Source organism: Aedes albopictus, chromosome 1 (assembly GCF_035046485.1).
Source record: "Aedes albopictus strain Foshan chromosome 1, AalbF5, whole genome shotgun sequence".
Taxonomy (NCBI): Eukaryota; Metazoa; Arthropoda; class Insecta; order Diptera; family Culicidae; genus Aedes; species Aedes albopictus.
In genome coordinates, this window is record NC_085136.1 from 250152370 (window position 1) to 250172343 (window position 19974).

At 39.9% G+C, this 19974-nt stretch overlaps 1 protein-coding gene across 9 annotated transcripts in view; it reads right to left on the minus strand.

The window, feature by feature from the left end:
• The window catches only part of LOC109400406 (polypyrimidine tract-binding protein 2), a 1522650-nt gene that overhangs the window by 60474 nt on the left and 1442202 nt on the right, over window positions 1–19974 (minus strand). For all 9 annotated transcript variants that reach the window (XM_062846598.1, XM_062846603.1, XM_062846594.1 and 6 more), the window contains one exon: window positions 10128–10220. In XM_062846598.1, the coding sequence (XP_062702582.1) occupies window positions 10128–10220 (93 nt within the window). The remainder of the gene's footprint in view (window positions 1–10127; window positions 10221–19974) is intronic.

Here is a 19974-nt window from a genome sequence, read left to right on the forward strand (position 1 = left end):
TCGCGATAATTGGATAGATCAATGAAAGTCGAATGGATGATGGAGAACAATTCAGCATCTTTCTTCAATACGTTCAGTAACACTTTAGTACCTTTTCGAAAGGCATCAGGGATAATCTAGATAAACACAACTTCAATCATTAAATTGATCTTACAAAAAAACAGGCAAAATGTGGAGTGACCAATTCTAAATCTTTCCTTAACTAGTTTTGTTACATTTAAAATTTTTAAATTAGTCCTATCAAAATACGGGCGAAGATAGGAGTTTTGCATCAATCTACGACGCAATTTATAAGGTATAGTTCTTATACATAACACGTCTGGGCTAATCTGGGCAAAATATCTTTCGTGAATTGATCTATTTAAAAATCATTCAAAAGGTGGGATGAACGAACAATTCTACACCTATTCGATATATTGGAACAAACTAGCCTGTAACTAAAAATTAGTACCAAAATATGAAGAAATACCCAAGAATATCAAGTTCTAGTCGTGGATAAAGTCCATGCGACGCATTGAGGACGATTTCTGAAATCTGGAAGAGTTGAACAATCTATTTTTCATACATTCTCAAGCTTTATGAATTTTCTGGAGCTTCTAAGCAAGACACGTTCTGACTTATTTGAAAAGTTACGACTAATTGCGATTCACACAAACTGGATGGACCAATGAAAATAGGATGGATGATGAAGTGAGCAATTCAACATCTATTTTCAACACGTTTGGTAGCACTTTAGTACCACATTCTGGATAAACATATCAGCTATTAGTAAGCTGATCTTATCGAAAACCAGACAAAATGTGGAGTGAACAATTCTGCATCTCTTCTCAACTAATTTTGTCATTTAAGAAATAAGTACGGAAAAAAATATTGCTATTGATCTGAAACGCCAAGTAGAGATCCTCTAAAAAATACTTTTATGAGTCGAAAGAACCACTTCTTGAGAGGATTTCTGTTTCTTCTTTCTTTCTTTCCACACCTACCTTACCTATATTTTTTCAATGAACAATGCCACACCTATTTGGATTTGAATCAATTTGTCTGTTTATGTTGATTCCCAGAAAAAATCTGGAAGAATTCATAGAAAGAATCCTGAGAGAATTCCCGGAAGAAATCATGAGATTATTGCCAGAGGAATTCATAGAAATTCTTGAAGAGGAATTCATAGAAATCCAAGAAGAAACCTAAGAAGATTCCCAGAAGGAATCCTGAGATGGTTGTCAGAGCAATTCTGCGAGGATTTCTAGAAGAATCGATCCTCAAAGGTATCCTGGAAGATTTCCAAGAAGAATCCTGAGATTATTTCCAGAAAGAATCTTAAGATTATTTCTTTGGGATTTCTGAGAGGATTCTCAAAAGATTGTTAAGAGGATTTTAGCAGAATCCTGAGAGTATTCTAGACGACTTCTGAAAGGGTTTCCAGAAGAATCCAGGAAGGATTTCCAGAAGGAATTCTGAGAGACTTCCCGGAAGATATGCTGAGATTCTCCTAAGAATGTCTCAGGATTCTCCTAAGAATCCTCTCAGGGTTCTTCTAAGAATCTGCTCAGGATTTTCTTAAGAATCTACTCAGAATCCTTTCAGGATTCTCTTCACATTCCTTTCAGGTTTTTCCTCAGAATCCTCTCAGGATTTTCCGCAGAATTCTCTCAGGATTCTCCTAAGAGTTTTCTCATGATGCTCCTCAGAATCCTATCAGGATTCTGCTCAGAATCCACTTAGAATTCTGCTCGGAATCCACTCAGGATTCTACACAGAATTCTCAGGATACTCTTTAGAATCCTCTTAGGATTCTCCTCAGAATAGAGATATCCATGTAAAGATCCTCTAAAAATTACTTTTTCAGAGGATTTTTTTCTTCCTTTCCATCCACACCTACCGTATCTATATTTTTTCAGTGAACAATGCCACACCTATTTGGGTTTGAATTAATTTATCATTTTATGACGATTCCCAGTAGACCTTGGAAGGATTCTTAAAAAGAATCCTGAGAGATGTCCCGTAAGAAATCCTGAGATTATTGTCAGAGGAATTCTGAAAGGATTCCCACAAGAATCGTGGGAGAATTCTTAGAGAAATCCTGGGAGAATTCCAAGAGGAATCCTGAGAGAATTTTCAGAAGGAGTCCTGAGATGATTGCCAGAGGAGTCCTGCGAGGCTTCTCAGAAGAATACATAGGAATCCAGGAAGAATTCCAAGAGGAATCCCAAGAGGATTCCCAGAAGGACTCGTGAGGGGATTCCCAGAAGGACTCGTGAGGGGATTCCCAGAAGGACTCCTGAGATGATTCCCAGAAGGAATACTGAGAGAATTTCCACGAGGAATCCTGCGAGGATTTCCAGAAGAATCCTGGGAGAGTTCTCAAAGGAATACAAGAAGAATCCTAAGATAAATTCCAGAAAGAATCCTGAGATGATTTCCTGAGTAATCCTGAGAGGATTCCCAGAAGAAGAATTCTCATAAGAAATCCAGAGATTATTTTCAGAGGAATCCTAAAAGGATTTCCAGAAGAGAATTTACCAGGGAGAACTCCAAAAGGAATCCTGAGAGAATTCCCAGAGGAATCCTGAGAGGATTTTCAGAAGAACACTGGATTTACAAGATTAAATTCTTAAGTAATACGTACATATGCCTGGACTAATCTGCCGTGTGCTGCATAGTTGTCCCATATTAATAGGGATTCCCATAGAACATGGGACAATTATGCTGCACACGGCAGTAATCTGGATAAAAAATATTTTCAATTCGCAAATTGATCTGTTCTAAAGACACCATATCGAAAATAGGTGTAGAATTTTACGATAACTTCACCTTTAGATCACTCTGCACAATTCTACACCAAATTTCGATACGTTTCAAAAGAATAACTCCAAGTGAATTGTGATAATACCAAATGACAAACAATCGCAGAATCCCTTGTTTCATTTTTTCGTGCAAAGAAAAAGAAATTAACAATTCAGCATCTATTTTGATGCATTTATATTTTTCAAATTAAACACATTCAGTTAATAAGCGAAAGTTCAAACCGTATTCAGCTACGCGAAGACGACCATTTGATAGTCCACTCTCGGAGACCGCTTCTCTCCGTGATGGGAAACCCCAGTTCATTTCCCCCGTGTGTAGCTCCGAGCTAGAGAGCCAGAAAAAAAAACTGAAAACTCCGGTCCACCGTCTTTCCGCTTACATATCAAATAATAATTGGCAAAAATGTTTACATCCACAGTCCGGGATTTCGTGTGGCTATTGTGGCTGGCTACCGCTACAGCTTCAGGAGCACCGAAATGAAAAGCACTCACTGACTGTACAGAGCGAAATAATGCACAGAAGTTGAGAAGAAATAATACCGAGGAAAAACTGTTTACGTTCTGTCGGATTGGACCCTTCTTAGAATTACTGAATATAAACTGTTGGTGATCATAGTGTAAGATTCAGTTACACAACATCTGATAAAAATGGTACCATTTCAAGTATGGTGCTTTTTCTCTTTTATTTTTACGCAAATTTTTAACCAACTCTAATTCTTTATTCGGAACGGGTACAAAACTATTTGATTACCATAACACAAATGATTTTGTTCGGAATTTTTACCACATGACTTGTCTACCGTACGCTTCCGGCTTTGGCTAGCTTCAAGATCCTGAGTTTGCCTTAGAGGTAATCCCAAACCATATTCCTTATATTCCAGTTTATGGTTTTACCTTTCACTGTATAGTTATTGTATCGCCAAAAATATCATTCACAAAAATGTGTTACGATCTGTTCAAGGCTTCGTTGAGCATCAGTAAATGATGTTTTCTGTATTCAGAATGATTCGGTGAACCATTGGTTTACAATATATTTTAAAGTTACGTGAATAATCATAAAATAATAGCTTCCTTCTATCATTTTGTTCGAATATTTTTCTTGTTTTCAACGCTTTTCTTGAATGCCAACCTTGTAATTTGGCCACACAGTATCTGTTTCCGCTTTCTCTTTCTGAAACGTTCCACTCCGATCCGCTCCAGGCTCGAAGGAAAACCACAATCCACGAAAATATCAGTACAACCGGCTCCGTACATCCTGACAGCGATGTTTTAATTCGAATTCATTCCTCTGTACCTTCCCTTCCACCCCTCCTCTGCTCTGACCACTTGATTCCCGTTTTTATTTCATTTTCGTTTTTTTTTCGGGCAGGAGTTTTTCATTACGCCAACGAACGACGACGCAACAGCTCCAAACAAAAAGTATGTATTTTTTAATCCACTACCTTCGGCAGTCGGGTCCGACAATCCCCATCCGCGCTCAAATAAAATAACTGAAAATTGAATGAATGAAAAGCTCAACCGCCTCCGCAATGGAGTTTGAAGCGGAACAGAGCAGTCAGAGTGACCAGTCAGTCCCAGTTTTATCAGATTCGTTGCCCTGGAGCAATGTTCTGACTGTTGCAGTACAAGCGGAGATTTCAATCAGCGCTGTGTGTCAATCGGTGACACGTGCTCAGAAGCTCTGTTTTTTTTTTGTTTGTTATCCTTTCTATGATGGGGCTTAGCGCAATTTTCCCATAAAGCAAAACGCCGGTAATCAGATTTGTTTATGGGGGGTGAGTAGTTTCACAATTATTTGTTGAATTCAGTCGTTGCGATTTTAAATTTTGTCGGGGTGTAGTGATGGGAAAACATTTTGCCAGTTTGGTTGAACCATATGCGAAGGATTCGATTTTTTTATCTGCAGAAAAACCCTATTCTTTAAGTTTGCAGTAAGCAATTCCACACCTATTCAGGATTGAAACGGGGAATGCTCTCAGAAGTCCTCTGGGAATTCTCTCAGGATTCCTATGGGAAACCTCTCAGCATTCCTGTACGAATCCTAATCAAATTCCTTTGAGAATCCTCTAAGCATTCCTGAGGGAATTTCTCTTGAAGTCCTCTCAGGATTCCTCTGGAAATAATACCAGAGTTCCTCTAATTATCGTCAAATAATTAATCTGAGGATAATCTGAGAGGAAGCTATGGAGTACCCTGAAAGGATCCTGTGGAGAATCTTAAAAGGATTCTGAGTAGAACCTTGAAAGGATTCCGAGGAGAAACCTGAAAATATTCTGAGATTTTTTTGAGGATGCTGACGAGAATCCTCTCAGGCATCTGGGGAGAATCCTCTCAGGATTCTGACGAAAATCCTCTCAGGTTTCTGGGGAGAATCCACTCAGGATTCTGGGGACAATCCACTCAGGATTCTGGGGAGAATCCTCTCAGGATTCTGGGGAGAATCCTCACAGGATTCTGGGGAGAATCCTCTCAGGATTCTGAGAAGAATCCTCTCAGGATTCTGAGAAGAATCCTCTCAGGATTCTGAGAAGAATCCTCTCAGGATTCTGAGAAGAATCCTCTCAGGATTCTGAGAAGAATCCTCTCAGGATTCTGAGAAGAATCCTCTCAGGATTTTGAGAAGAATCCTCTCAGGATTCTGAGAAGAATCCTCTCAGGATTCTGAGAAGAATCCTCTCAGAATTCTGAGAAGAATCCTCTCAGGATTCTGAGAAAAATCCTCTCAGGATCCTGAGAAAAATCCTCTCAGGATTCTGAGAAGAACCCTCTCAGGATTCTGAGAAGAATCCTCTCAGGATTCTGAGAAGAATCCTCTCAGGATTCTGAGAAGAATCCTCTCAGGATTCTGAGAAGAATCCTCTCAGGATTCTGAGAAGAATCCTCTCAGGATTCCGAGAAGAATCCTCTCAGGATTCTGAGAAGAATTCTCTCAGGATTCTGAGAAGAATTCTCTCAGGATTCTGAGAAGAATTCTCTCAGGATTCTGAGAAGAATTCTCTCAGGATTCTGAGAAGAATTCTCTCAGGATTCTGAGAAGAATTCTCTCAGGATTCTGAGAAGAATTCTCTCAGGATTCTGAGAAGATTTCTCTCAGGATTCTGAGAAGAATCCTCTCAGGATTCTGAGAAGAATCCTCTCAGGATTCTGAGAAGAATCCTCTCAGGATTCTGAGAAGAATCCTCTCAGGATTCTGAGAAGAATCCTCTCAGGATTCTGAGAAGAATCCTCTCAGGATTCTGAGAAGAATCCTCTCAGGATTCTGAGAAGAATCCTCTCAGGATTCTGAGAAGAATCCTCTCAGGATTCTGAGAAGAATCCTCTCAGGATCCTGAGAAGAATCCTCTCAGGATTCTGAGGAGAATCCTCTCGGATTCTGAGAAGAATCCTCTCCGGATTCTGAGAAGAATCATCTCAGAATTCTGAGAAGAATCCTCTCAGGATTCTGAGAAGAACCCTCTCAGGATTCTGAGAAGAATCCTCTCAGGATTCTGAGCAGAATCCTAACAGGATTCTGATGAGAATCCTCTCAGGATTCTATGGAGAATCCTCTCACGATTCTGAGGAGAATCCTCTCACGATTCTGAGGAGAATCCTCTCATGATTCTGAGGAGAATCCTTCCAGGATTCTCCCCGAGAATCCACTCAGGATTCTGAGGAAAATCCTCTCAGGATTCTGGGGAGAATCCTCTCAGGATTCCGGGGAGAACCCTCTCAGGATTCTGGGGAGAATCCTCTCAGGATTCTGGGGACAATCCTCTCAGGATTCTGGGGACAATCCTCTCAGGATTCTGGGGACAATCCTCTCAGGATTCTGGGGACAATCCTCTCAGGATTCTGGGGACAATCCTCTCAGGATTCTGGGGACAATCCTCTCAGGATTCTGGGGACAATCCTCTCAGGATTCTGGGGACAATCCTCTCAGGATTCTGGGGACAATCCTCTCAGGATTCTGGGGACAATCCTCTCAGGATTCTGGGGACAATCCTCTCAGGATTCTGGGGACAATCCTCTCAGGATTCTGGGGACAATCCTCTCAGGATTCTGGGGACAATCCTCTCAGGATTCTGGGGACAATCCTCTCAGGATTCTGGGGAGAATCCTCTCAGGATTCTGGGGAGAATCCTCACAGGATTCTGGGGAGAATCCTCTCAGGATTCTGAGAAGAATCCTCTCAGGATTCTGAGAAGAATCCTCTCAGGATTCTGAGAAGAATCCTCTCAAGATTCTGAGAAGAATCCTCTCAGGATTTTGAGAAGAATCCTCTCAGGATTCTGAGAAGAATCCTCTCAGGATTCTGAGAAGAATCCTCTCAGAATTCTGAGAAGAATCCTCTCAGGACTCTGAGAAAAATCCTCTCAGGATCCTGAGAAAAATCCTCTCAGGATTCTGAGAAGAACCCTCTCAGGATTCTGAGAAGAATCCTCTCAGGATTCTGAGAAGAATCCTCTCAGGATTCTGAGAAGAATCCTCTCAGGATTCTGAGAAGAATCCTCTCAGGATTCTGAGAAGAATCCTCTCAGGATTCTGAGAAGAATCCTCTCAGGATTCTGAGAAGAATTCTCTCAGGATTCTGAGAAGAATTCTCTCAGGATTCTGAGAAGAATCCTCTCAGGATTCTGAGAAGAATCCTCTCAGGATTCTGAGAAGAATCCTCTCAGGATTCTGAGAAGAATCCTCTCAGGATTCTGAGAAGAATCCTCTCAGGATTCTGAGAAGAATCCTCTCAGGATTCTGAGAAGAATCCTCTCAGGATTCTGAGAAGAATCCTCTCAGGATTCTGAGAAGAATTCTCTCAGGATTCTGAGAAGAATTCTCTCAGGATTCTGAGAAGAATTCTCTCAGGATTCTGAGAAGAATTCTCTCAGGATTCTGAGAAGAATTCTCTCAGGATTCTGAGAAGAATTCTCTCAGGATTCTGAGAAGAATTCTCTCAGGATTCTGAGAAGATTTCTTTCAGGATTCTGAGAAGATTTCTCTCAGGATTCTGAGAAGAATCCTCTCAGGATTCTGAGAAGAATCCTCTCAGGATTCTGAGAAGAATCCTCTCAGGATTCTGAGAAGAATCCTCTCAGGATTCTGAGAAGAATCCTCTCAGGATTCTGAGCAGAATCCTTTGAGGATTCTGAGCAGAATCCTTTCAGGATTCTGAGCAGAATCCTTTCAGGATTCTGAGCAGAATCCTTTCAGGATTCTGAGCAGAATCCTTTCAGGATTCTGAGCAGAATCCTAACAGGATTCTGATGAGAATCCTCTCAGGATTCTATGGAGAATCCTCTCACGATTCTGAGGAGAATCCTCTCACGATTCTGAGGAGAATACTCTCATGATTCTGAGGAGAATCCTTCCAGGATTCTGAGGAGAATCCACTCAGGATTCTGAGGAGAACCCTCTAAGGATTCTGAGGAGAATCCTCTTAGGATTCTGAGGAGAATCCTCTCAGGATTCTGAAGAGAATCCTCTCAGGATTCTGAGAAGAATCCTTTCAGGACTCTGAGGAGAATCCTTTCAGGACTCTGAGGGGAATTCTTTTTTGAGGTTTTTGAGGAGAACCCTTTCAGGATTTTGTGGACAATCCTTTCAGGATTCTGAGGAGAATCCTCTCACGATTCTGAGAAGAATCCTCTCAGGATTCTGAAGAGAATCCTCTCGGGATTCTGAGGAGAATCCTCTCACGATTCTGAGAAGAATCCTCTCAGGATTCTGAAGAGAATCCTCTCAGGATTCTGAGGAGAATCCTTTCAGGACTCTGAGGAGAATCATTTCAGGACTCTGAGGGGAATTCTTTTTTGAGGTTTTTGAGGAGAACCCTTTCAGGATTTTGTGGACAATCCTTTCAGGATTCTGAGGAGAATCCTCTCAGGATTCTGAGGAGAATCCTCTCGGGATTCTGAGGAGAATCCTCTCAGGATTCTGAGGAGAATCCTCTCAGGATTCTGAGGAGAATTTTCTCAGGATTCTGAGGAGAATCCTCTCAGGATTCTGAGGAGAATCCTCTAAGGATTCTGAGGAGAATCCTCTAAGGATTCTGAGGAGAATCCTCTAAGGATTCTGAGGAGAATCCTCTAAGGATTCTGAGGAGAATCCTCTAAGGATTCTGAGGAGAATCCTCTCAGGATTCTGAAGAGAATCCTATCAGGATTCTGAGGAGAATCCTTTCAGGACTCTGAGGGGAATTCTTTTTTGAGGTTTTTGAGGAGACCCCTTTCAAGAATTCTGTGGAGAATCTGTTCAGGATTCTGTGGAGAATCCTTTCAGGATTCTGTAGAGAATCCTTAGAGGATTTTGAGGAGAATCCTAAAGGGATTCCGAGGAGAATCCTAAGAGGATTCTGAGGAGAATCCTGAGACGATTCTGAGCAGAATGAAAATATGATTCTGAGGAAAATGCTAAAATAATTCTTAGAATCCTGAGAGAATTCTGAAGAGTCCATCAGATTCCTGAATTCTGAAGAGTCCGCAGGATTCCACTGAGTATCTTCTCGGGATTATTCAAGGAATTCTCTTCCTCTGGGAATTATTTCAGGATTCCGTAGGTAATCTTCTCAGAATGTCTCTGGGAATCCTTCCAAGATTCATCTGAGAATCCTGTCACGATTTCTTGAGGAATCCTCTGGGAATCTTTCCGAGATTTCTCTGGGAATCTTTTCGAGATTTCTCTGGGAATCTTCTCAGTGTTTCTTTTCCCATGATTCTTTTGTGATACTTCTGGGAATCTTCTTAGTTTTCCTTTGATAATACACTCAGGAATCCTCTGAGAATCCTGTCAGATTTTTTTTTGGAATTCTGCCAAAATTCTTCTGGGAATCATCTTAGGACACAACATACAGTTGTTAGACAGCAGAACACGAATTCGTGCAGGGGTATTCTTAGAAGGTGTGGAGTTGTTCACTACAAATTGTTTGCCTAGGAAAATGGATGTGGCAATAATTAAAGGAGACTCTCTGAAGAAGTAGTACTATCGGCTTGTAACAGTACAAGGACATGATTGAAATCGAACCGATTGGACTGTAGGCTCTACTGGAGTTCGTTTGATTTTTGAAGGATCCCTAACTTAGCATTTCATGTCATCGGAAATTTTTGCTTTCGTGTTCATTAAGGTGTAGAATTGTTCACCAATTTTCAAAAATATATTATTTAAAAATTGTATATATGGACTAGGCATGGAATTGTTCACCTACTTTGCATACATAATAATCATTATTTGTCGTGTTCTGATTGAACAGAAGCACTCACATTGAAGTAAGGTGTGGAATTGGCATCCATTATGGGTGACAGTGACCCAAAATCCGATAAAAAAAAACTAACAAACTCGGTATGTACTTACCCAAATACGCTTGGTGAGGTTCAGCCATCTGGATGAGTGCTGAATCCTTCTTGTTGTAGAGTATCTTTACACGTTGTACATCACCATACACCCCTGTGACGAGAGCGGATATTGCGAGGATGGTGCAGCACAGGTTGGTTGGTCGGTTGGTTTGTTGGTTGGTTCGTACGTTGTTTGTACAAGTTTTGCGGTGGATAAACAAAAAACGAGACAGAAAAAAGATTAATTAGTATTACTGTACCGGCGTTGTTTGTCAGTGGGGGGTATGTACAAACGAAAACAAACAAACGAAAAAACTTAAGCTGTATGAGAACAACTAAAACCGGAACACACTCACACGCAAACCACACACCAGAACTAAAATAAAAATCCCAAGCTAAAGCCTAACAGAGAATCAAGAAACAGAGAGAAACAGAGTTTCGTTCGCCTCGCGAATCCCAAAATACCTAGTCCCCCATTACCACACTTTTACACCGTGAAAAAAAAATCCACAAGAAGTCCAACAACAATTTGTGCAAATGTGCTCTCGTCGCCCAAAACCATCAGCCCAAAACCATTTCATTCATCGCCGGCAAATGTTGGACAAAGTGCCTCTCTCGAATAGATCCGGACCATGATGGAGGGCACACCAGCACAGCGCACAGTTGATCCGTGAGCCCGCGATTTTGAAACATTGTAAAAGCCGTCGTAAAAACATACCCGCGAAAGAAGAAAAAAAACGATAGTTTGAAAGAACTCCTGAGCAGGAGTTTTAACTGCTTTACGAAACTATGTGTTCAGATTTAATCTGATCTTTAGACTTGATCTGAACTAGGAAAAAAACTAGGAAATGTTGAAAGTTTTTCTAATTTTTGTCTTGCTACCAACTTCTTGCTTCAAGCTTCTTTCTCCTGGTTTCTTGCTTTTAGCTTCTTTATTCTAGCTTCTTGCTTCAAGCTCCTTGCTTCTACCTTCAACTTCTGGTTTCCTGCTTCTTGATTTCAGTTTCTTGCTTTTAACTTCTTTATTCTAGTTTCTTACTTCTTGATTTAGCTACTTGCTTCTAGCTTCTTCCTTTTAGCTTCTTGCTGCTAGCTTTTTGTTTCTAGCTTCTTGATTCTAGCTTCTTGCTTCTAGCTTCTTGCTTATAGCTTCTTGCTTCTAGCTTCAAGCTTCTTGCTTCCAGTTTCTTGCTTCTAGCTTCTAGCTTCAAGCTTCTTGCTTCTAGCTTCTTGCTTTTGGCTTATTGCTTCAAGCTTCTTTCTACTGGGTTCTTGCTTTTAGCTTCTTTTTTCTAGCTTCTTGCTTCTTGCTTCTTGCTGCTAGCTTCTTGCTTCTAGCTTCTTGCTTTTTGCTTCTTGCTTCTAACTACTTGCTTCTAGCTTCTAGCTGCTTGCTTCTAGCTGCTTGCTTCTAGCTTCTTGCTTCAAGCTTCTTGCTTCCAGTTTCTTGCTTCGAACTAGAAACTAGAAGCAAGCACCTAGAAGCAAGTAGCAAGTAGCTAGAAGCAAGAAGCAAGCAGCTAGAAGCAAGAAGCAAGAAACTAGCAGCAAGAAGCAAGAAGCTAGAAGTAAGAAGCTAGAAGCAAGAAGCTTGGCTTCTTGCTTCTTGCTTCTAGCTGCTTGGTTCTGGCTTCAAGCCTCTTGCTTTTAGTTTCTTGCTTCTAGCTTCCCGCTTCTAGCTTCTTGCTTTTGGCTTATTGCTTCAAGCTTCTTTCTCCTGGTTTCTTGCTTCCATCTGCTAGCTTCTTGCTTCTTGCTTCTAGCTGATTGCTTCTTGCTTCTAGCTACTTGCTTCTTGCTTTTAGCTGCTTGCTTCTAGCTTCTAGCTCAGGGCTGCCCAACCTTTTTCGCTTGTTTCATACATTTTTGGTCCGTACGATCGTAAAAATGGTCAGATATTAGATCTTTTGGCATCAAATGGAAGCCTGGTATTAGGGCTAATGGATACATGTGTTGAAATTATAATTTAACTTATCAACTTAGCTACCGAGGTAATTTAGTAAAAAAATTGATCTGGACTGTTTTTTGTGTTCATCTGCATCAGTAGCAACAAACTCTCCATAAATTCTAACTTTTTAACTTGGATGAGTTAGATGTAACACTAAGCTTTCGTTTGATGCCAAAATATGCCATGTTTGACTTTTTCTGCGAACGTACCGATAGAAAATGTCTTAAACATGCGAAAAAGGTTGGGCAGCCTTGTTCTAGCTGCTTGCTTCTAGCTTCTAGCTTCTTGCTTCAAGCTTCTTGCTTCCAGCTGCTTGCTTCTTAATTCTAGCTTCTTGCTTCTAGCTTCTAGCTTTTTGCTTCAAGCTTCTTGCTTCCAGTTTCTTGCTTCTAGCCTCTAGCTTCTTGCTTCAAGCTTCTTGCTTTTGGCTTATTGCTTCAAGCTTCTTCCTCCTGGTTTATTGCTTATAGCTTCTTGCTTTTAGCTTCTTGCTTCTTGCTTCTAGCTGCTTGCTTCTAGCTTCTTACTTCTTGCTTCTTGCTGCTTGCTTCTAGCTCCTTGCTTCTAGCTGCTCGCTTCTAGCTTCTTGCTGCTAGCTTCTAGCTTCTTGCTTTTAGCTGCTTGTTTCTAGCTGCTTGTTTCTAGCTTCTAGTTTATTGCTTCTAGCTTCTTGCTTTTGGCTTATTGCTTCAAGCTTCTTTATCCAGGTTTCTTGCTTTTAGCTTCTTGCTTCTAGCTTCTAGCTTCTTGCTTCTAGCTTGTAGCTTCTTGCTTCAAGCTTCTTGCTACTAGTTTCTTGCTTCTAGCTTCTAGCTTCTACCTTCATGCTTCTTGCTTTTGACTTATTGCTTCAAGCTTCTTTCTCCTGGTTTCTTGATTTTAGCTTCTTGCTTCTTGCTGCTAGTTTCATGCTTCTAGCTTCTTGCTACTAGTTTCTTGCTTCCAGCTTTTTGGCTTATTGCTTCTTGCTACTAGTTTCTTGCTTCTAGCCTCTAGCTTATTGCTTCAAGCTTCTTTATCCAGGTTTCTTGCTTTTAGCTTCTTGCTTCTAGCTTCTAGCTTCTTGCTTCTAGCTTGTAGCTTCTTGCTTCAAGCTTCTTGCTACTAGTTTCTTGCTTCTAGCTTCTAGCTTCTACCTTCATGCTTCTTGCTTTTGACTTATTGCTTCAAGCTTCTTTCTCCTGGTTTCTTGATTTTAGCTTCTTGCTTCTTGCTGCTAGTTTCATGCTTCTAGCTTCTTGCTACTAGTTTCTTGCTTCCAGTTTTTTGGCTTATTGCTTCTTGCTACTAGTTTCTTGCTTCTAGCCTCTAGCTTGTTGCTTCTAGCATCTTGTTTCTAGCTCCTTGCTTCTTGCTTTTTACTTGTAGCTTCTAGCTTTTTGCTTATAGCTTCTAGTTTCTTAGCTTCTTGTTTCTGGCTCGGTGCTTCTTGCTTCTATTTTCTTCCTTCCAGCTGCTTCTGTATAGCTTCTAATTTCATGCTTCTATTTCCTTGCCTTTAGCTCCTTATTCCAAACGCAAAGCGCCCCCATTATCTTGAAAAGCAGTGAACCACCTCCAGTAGGATAATAAAAGTAGTAGTTACGTTCGCGACCAGTAATTCCCACGACAAGAGAAGCGAAAACTTCTATATCCCCGATCATCGTCGCCCCTTCCATTTCTGTTCCTCTGTTGTCGTTGTCGCCGTCGCCGCATTCGCTAAATTATTAATAGCCCGGACTCAAACCGCGAGCGCTTATCAAAGTTTTCCCTCCACTATTTTTTGCCTGCCTGCTCAGGCAAGCGACAATTTTCCTGTGGGAAACCACTTTCAAGGAATTTTCCTGTCACTGACTGGCTGGTAACAAAGCGCCCTCTCGCGCGTTGTTTCCTCCTCTCCACGGTCCGATCTGACCGCCGACCGACCATAACAATGGAGATTGTGCTTTTTCTCCTGCGCTGCTGGTCTTCTCCCCGACAGTTTTTTTAAGCAGCCAGCGCCACCACCTTGTGACGGAGAGCGTGCGAATGAGATGACAAACCGCAACAAAGCATCAGGTGACGGACGCGCCCGGACGCGAGGAAAAGTAGGCCTTGGAAACGGCGACTGACTCTCGGTCGCCATCGCCGCCAAGCCGATGCGATGTGGTGGGTTGCGGTTTGCCTACCTTTTAGGCGAAACAGCAGTCTTGTCCATGCGACTGCATCGCATGGGCTCGACTCGCCTTGCCTGGATGAGGCGCGGCGAGCAGGAAGGAGAACCATGGGATGGCGTTTCGCCATTATTATGGGTTGCGGACGGGCGGCCTGGCGAGGAACAATGAAACGGTGAAAAGTTCCAGGCTTATGGTGTGGCAATTGTTGCGGTTTTTAGCCAGATTGTTGCGCGTTGATTTTTCGCGATGGTTGGCGCTGGCGGTGGAAAAATGTCACCGGGAAAATGTTGTTGCAGTCGGTGGTTTGATGGATTATAGCTTGAAGAATGATCAATTTGTGAATGACAGTTTTAAAAATTCACATATTAGTCGAGACACCAACCGAAATCGAAAAGGTATTGAATTTTATTATTGTTTTACCAAAATCGGAGACAAGAATAATCATGTACAACTGTTAAACCTTAGTTGCTTACTTAGAGTAGAGAAAAGCAACCAATTCGACACCTATTTATCTTGATCAGCTACTGGTTCGTTTTCTGTTGCAGTTAGAACTGCTAATTTTATTGGTTATTTTTACATTTTAACATCATGAAATCAAGACCAAGAATTGAAAAGGCCGCATCAACACTGCGTAAATAAACACGATTTATTCGACTTGATGCCTTCTGGGATCCACCCACGCATCTCACCACAACTATCAGAAAGCTTGATTAGTGGTGGTGAGGTGTGTGGGTGGAATTCAGGAGGCCCTAAGTCGACAGAAACATGTTTGTTTGCAAAATGTTGATACGACCTTTTCAATTGTTGGTCTTGAAATTGGTTACCCTATCAAAAGATGCTTCGAAAAGAATAATAATTTGCTGATAAAACCAAAACCATGTGCAACTCGCTTCACTGGCAGCTGCACATATTCATAAAAGGGAAACCAATTCGACACCTAACTAACAATCGGTATGTGTCTATTATCTGTTAAAACTGTTCGTTTTCTTGGACACAGATATCGTGTCTTTGGGAAAGTCTAAGTGGTATTTTTTTTGAGATAATAGTAATGAATAGGTGGATACTTTGGAAAACTTAAAGGTATTTCTGAGGAAAATTCCACTTTCTCTGAGGTTTCAGAGCCATTTCTGGGGAAACCTAGAAGGTTCCTAGAAAGATTTGTGTCGGTCTTGTAGAGGCATTGCGCATGGAACTCTAGAAGAAATCTTACTAAAATCAGAATCTAAATATTGGCTGTGGAAAAATGTTGGGAAAATTCAAGAAAGAAACTCTAAGGGACTTTTTGAATAAATAACAGGTTTAAGAGGTGTTTTTAAGCAAATTTTAATGGATTTTTTTTTGTGTTTTTTTTTTAATTTTTAATCAGAAGTCAATTCTGATGTCAGCAATGGAAAAATTACGGGAAAATTTAATGGAAGCAACTCTGAAGGTTGTTATTAATAAATAGTAGTCTAAAGCGTATTTTTTTGAAAATGCTTATTCATAAAAGGGTAACCAATTCGACACCTAACTACCAATCGGCATCTCTGGTCTCTCTCTCTCGCACCTTATGGTGGTTGTTCGTTTTCTTGGACACAGGTTTTAAATTGATTACCAAGCTTGCAGCCTGTACCTTTGGGAAATTCTTTTTGATTTTTTTTCTGAGGAAGTAGCCAGGGAAACTCTGGAGAATTTAAAGGCAAACGTTTTTCTGGGGCATTTCTGAGTTTAAATCTAAGGAACCCTGGAAGCGTGTTTTCGGATTTTTTAATCTAGTTCAAAATATTGGCAATGACAATATTTTCGAAAAATTCATGGAAGAAACTATGAAGTTTTTTTTTTATTAAAATCAGGACACAATTCTGAATGTTGGCAATCGCGGGAAAATCAATGGAAATTATATCTGAAGGAATCCTTTTAATGAATAACAGGTTAAGGTACTAAATAAATCTTCACTGTTATTTTATTTTATTTTTTTGATGAATTTCTTATCTAAATTGAAGCTCAATTCCAAATTTTGTCAACGTAAAGTTGTTCGAAAAATTCAGTGAAGAAATTCTGAAGAGTTTCATGAATCAACATTAGGTTACAGTGAATATTTAAGAAAAATGAAATCCTTTGGATTAGTTTTTTGGCAGTTTCTAATTACAATCAGAACCCAGTTCTGAATGATGGCAATGGCATTTTGAAGTTAAATTCGTTTTTCAGAGGTTCTACGAAGAGCTGTGATGAAACCAGAACCATTTTAGTTGGGTTTTATGATAGTTCTAAGGACCTCCGGCAGTTTTAAGTCATATATAAAAATGCAAGATTCCTAGCGAACATTCTAGAAATTCGCTGCCTTTTAAGAAAAACTTGATTGAATGCACTTAAGAGTCCAGAAATACGTTGAAAGTTCTTTGGGAATTTTCTTTTGAATTTTAAAAAGCATCCTTTTGTGATAGTGAAGTTTGTAAAACATTTTAGCTATTTTAGGATTTGCCAAAAATATTCTTGACACAAATTCTTGCAAAATTTCTTTCAAGATATTTGGCAGCGTTGTTTTTTCGTATCGAAGACCACGAAGAAAAGTTCTAATGGAAACGTGAAGATGGCTTTTCCAGCTTGCTTAGGCAAACCATCACTACTATTTAACCATGTCCGACTATTCATTTAACGTGTCCAAGAGGACTCAATCAGTGCATATTTTTCGTCCAGTGTTGTTTCTTCTGCAGCAGCAGCTAACGGTTACAACTGAGTAACTGTGAATTTCCCTCGAGATCAGAAATACATGGACAATAGAGTGGGTCATCGTTTATATGGAAAAATGAAAAAATTTAATTGTATCCTATCAGATCAAAACTTTTTTGATCATATTTCAGGACCCAAATAAGTGTGCAAAAATTGGGCGCGATCGGTTATGTCTACGATTTGCGCATCGCGTTTGAAGTTTGTATGGGGTTTTACATGGGAAAACACACTTTTTTGCATTTCTCCCATAACAAGCTCAAATGTTTCTAAAACCGTGTAACCAATAAAGTGAAAACATAGCCTAGGGTGTTCTGAAAAACTTTGTCGAAGACCGCGAAGTGATTTGATGCTTATGAAAAAAGTTATAGCGTTGGCATTGCTTGGCGAAACAGCATGATTTTGTTGCTATTGTTATTCCTTTACATGTTAAAACATAAACACATGAATGCGGTTCGTTGGTTATAACTATTTTCACAAGCATCGGATCGCTTTGCGGTCTTCAACAAAGTTTTTCAGAACATCCTAGGCTATCATTTTACAGTATCGGTTAAAAACTTTCAGACAAACTTTTTCAACTTATGGCTAAAATGCAAAAAAGTATGTTTTCCCATACACAATCCCATACAAATTTCAATTGTAATGCGCAAAGTGTAGACGCAACCGATCGTGCTCAAATTTTGCACAGACACTCAGGATCCGAAACGGAACCAAAAAAGCTTTGATCTGAGAAAACCGTTCCGATGACCCACACTAATGGACAATTCTTTGAGGACTTTTAGTGAATCTTTCAAAGCATCCTTTCTTGAAATCCTTAGCGAAATTATTCGAACGTTATTGAAGGCTTATTGTTGTTAACGTTATTGAAGGCTTTCTTTAAAAAATTTTATTTGTATCGAAAATCCAGAATCCAGAATTTTGTCCAACGTTTCGGTCACATTTGGAGACCTTCCTCAGGGACTCAATTATTACATATTTTTCGCCCAGTGTTGGTCTGTTAAACTCCTACTGTCGTGCGTATTGGGTTTTCCCTCGCAGCAGCTAAGCAGTGTTCAACAGCGCAAAACTGCATGAGATATCTGCAATAATTGAGGCCCTGAAGAAGTGTGTCCGAAATGTTGGACAAGATTAAATAGCAGTATTTGAATTTTGGCAAGACTGGAAAGCCGTTTTCACGTTGAATCCCATCATTCCCAGTCAACATTTAATTCTTGTCACTTCCTGTAACAGCAAGCTTGTCAAGACAGGCAACCAATTCTACACCTTTTTATCCACATCAGAAAACATCGGGGTGTTCCAATTGGTCACAGAAAGAGAAAATCCGGAAACATTAACGTTTTTATTTTTTTTTTTTTTACAATAAGAAACCAATTCCGCATCTATCCACATTCAGGTTTCTTACTTCCGACACGTCTAAAAAGACTTCTGAAACTTTTCGTGTCCTGACTATTTTTTTTGCTGCAAAATCTTTTTAAGGATTTTAAGGATTGAATTTTGGCAAGATTTAAAAGCCATTTTTACGTTGGTTTCCATCACAGTCAAATCACCAGCCATGTAACCAACCAAGATCAACACCTATTGATCTACATCTGAAAACATCGGAACGTTCCAGTTCGTCCAAGAAAAAATCTGGAACATTTACGTTTTTCTAAGATTGAAAATATAATAAGTAACCAATTTCGCATCCATTTATCCACATTGAGGCTTCTTACCTCCGATACGCCTGAGAGGAAATCAGTTCCAAGAACTTACTCTTCACTGTCAGAAACAGACTTTTCTGAACTGGAGAGGATACCAATACTACACCTATTTATCCATATTGAGGCTTTCAAAGAGTTCTCAATTATTCTAAGATGTTCTAGAAATCAATACAACGACTCTAGATATTTTGAACATGAATTTATAAATGAGCTGATCACAGATTTGTCAAGAATCTTCATTTTCAGAAGTTCCTCAAAAAGGGCATCAAGATGTGTCCTAATCAATTCTACCGTCTAAGTTCTTAAGCATGAACAGACTACTGTAGTGTGGTTCGAGCATATAATACCATTGGAAGCTAGATAAAAATCATAAATCACTCTCTTTATGGCTAGCCTTCTGGAAGTAACCAATTCTACACCTATTTATCCATCCACAACGAGTCTTCCGTATTCCAGTCTACTTCGAAGCAAATTCGGAATCCATTTTTGGAAACACATTCAGTAACAGGTTAACTGTAAAATGTAACTCATAGTATGCCACAAATCATGGTACAGATATTCTACAGCTAGCCTGATGGAGGAGCTACCACTTCTACACCTATTTATCAGCTAATCAGAGAACATCCGAGCATTCCGGTTAACTTTGAAGGCTTTGGATTTGCTTAGAAATCGTGACAAAACATCTGGCTATGAATCTTAACAGAAAATACTAGTTAACCTTCCTAATGCATCACGTTGGGAACAGCTCCCTGATGTAGTGAACGATTATGGTAAAAAATTGCCCTAATGCACAAAGCGAATTACATAATTTTAATCTACAGGCAAAGCACGTGATCATGCAAGTGCTCTGACGTTTTCTGATGTGCTGATAAATAGATGTAGAATTGGTTGCTCCTCCATCGGACTAGCTGTAAAACGTCATTCATAGTACTACAGAAATCACATGTCTGATAGTTTACAGCTAGCCTGGTGGAGGAGCTACCAATTCAACACCTATTTATCAGCACTTTAGATAACATTCGAGGATCCCGAGCAAAGTTAAGAAGGAAGTCTTGAGTCAATCCTTGCCATGCTTAAGATTTGCTTCGAAGTCATGATAATACATCTAGGGATTAGTTCAACAACTCATGAAAGTGTACATTTGTTTCCATTTCAAAAACTTCTCCTAGCAGGTCTTAAAATTATGTCCTAGTCAATTTCATCAGAAGATATTCCAAAACTACATATCTGAAAGAGCTCCTAACAAAAATGCTTTTTGCGGAAATTTATCAAATGTTTCACAAGTTCTTTAGAGAATTTTTCAATAGTTTTTCAGAAGATCCATCCAAAATAGCAACTACATTATATTTTGAAGAAATGATACCAGAAGGGGGTCTC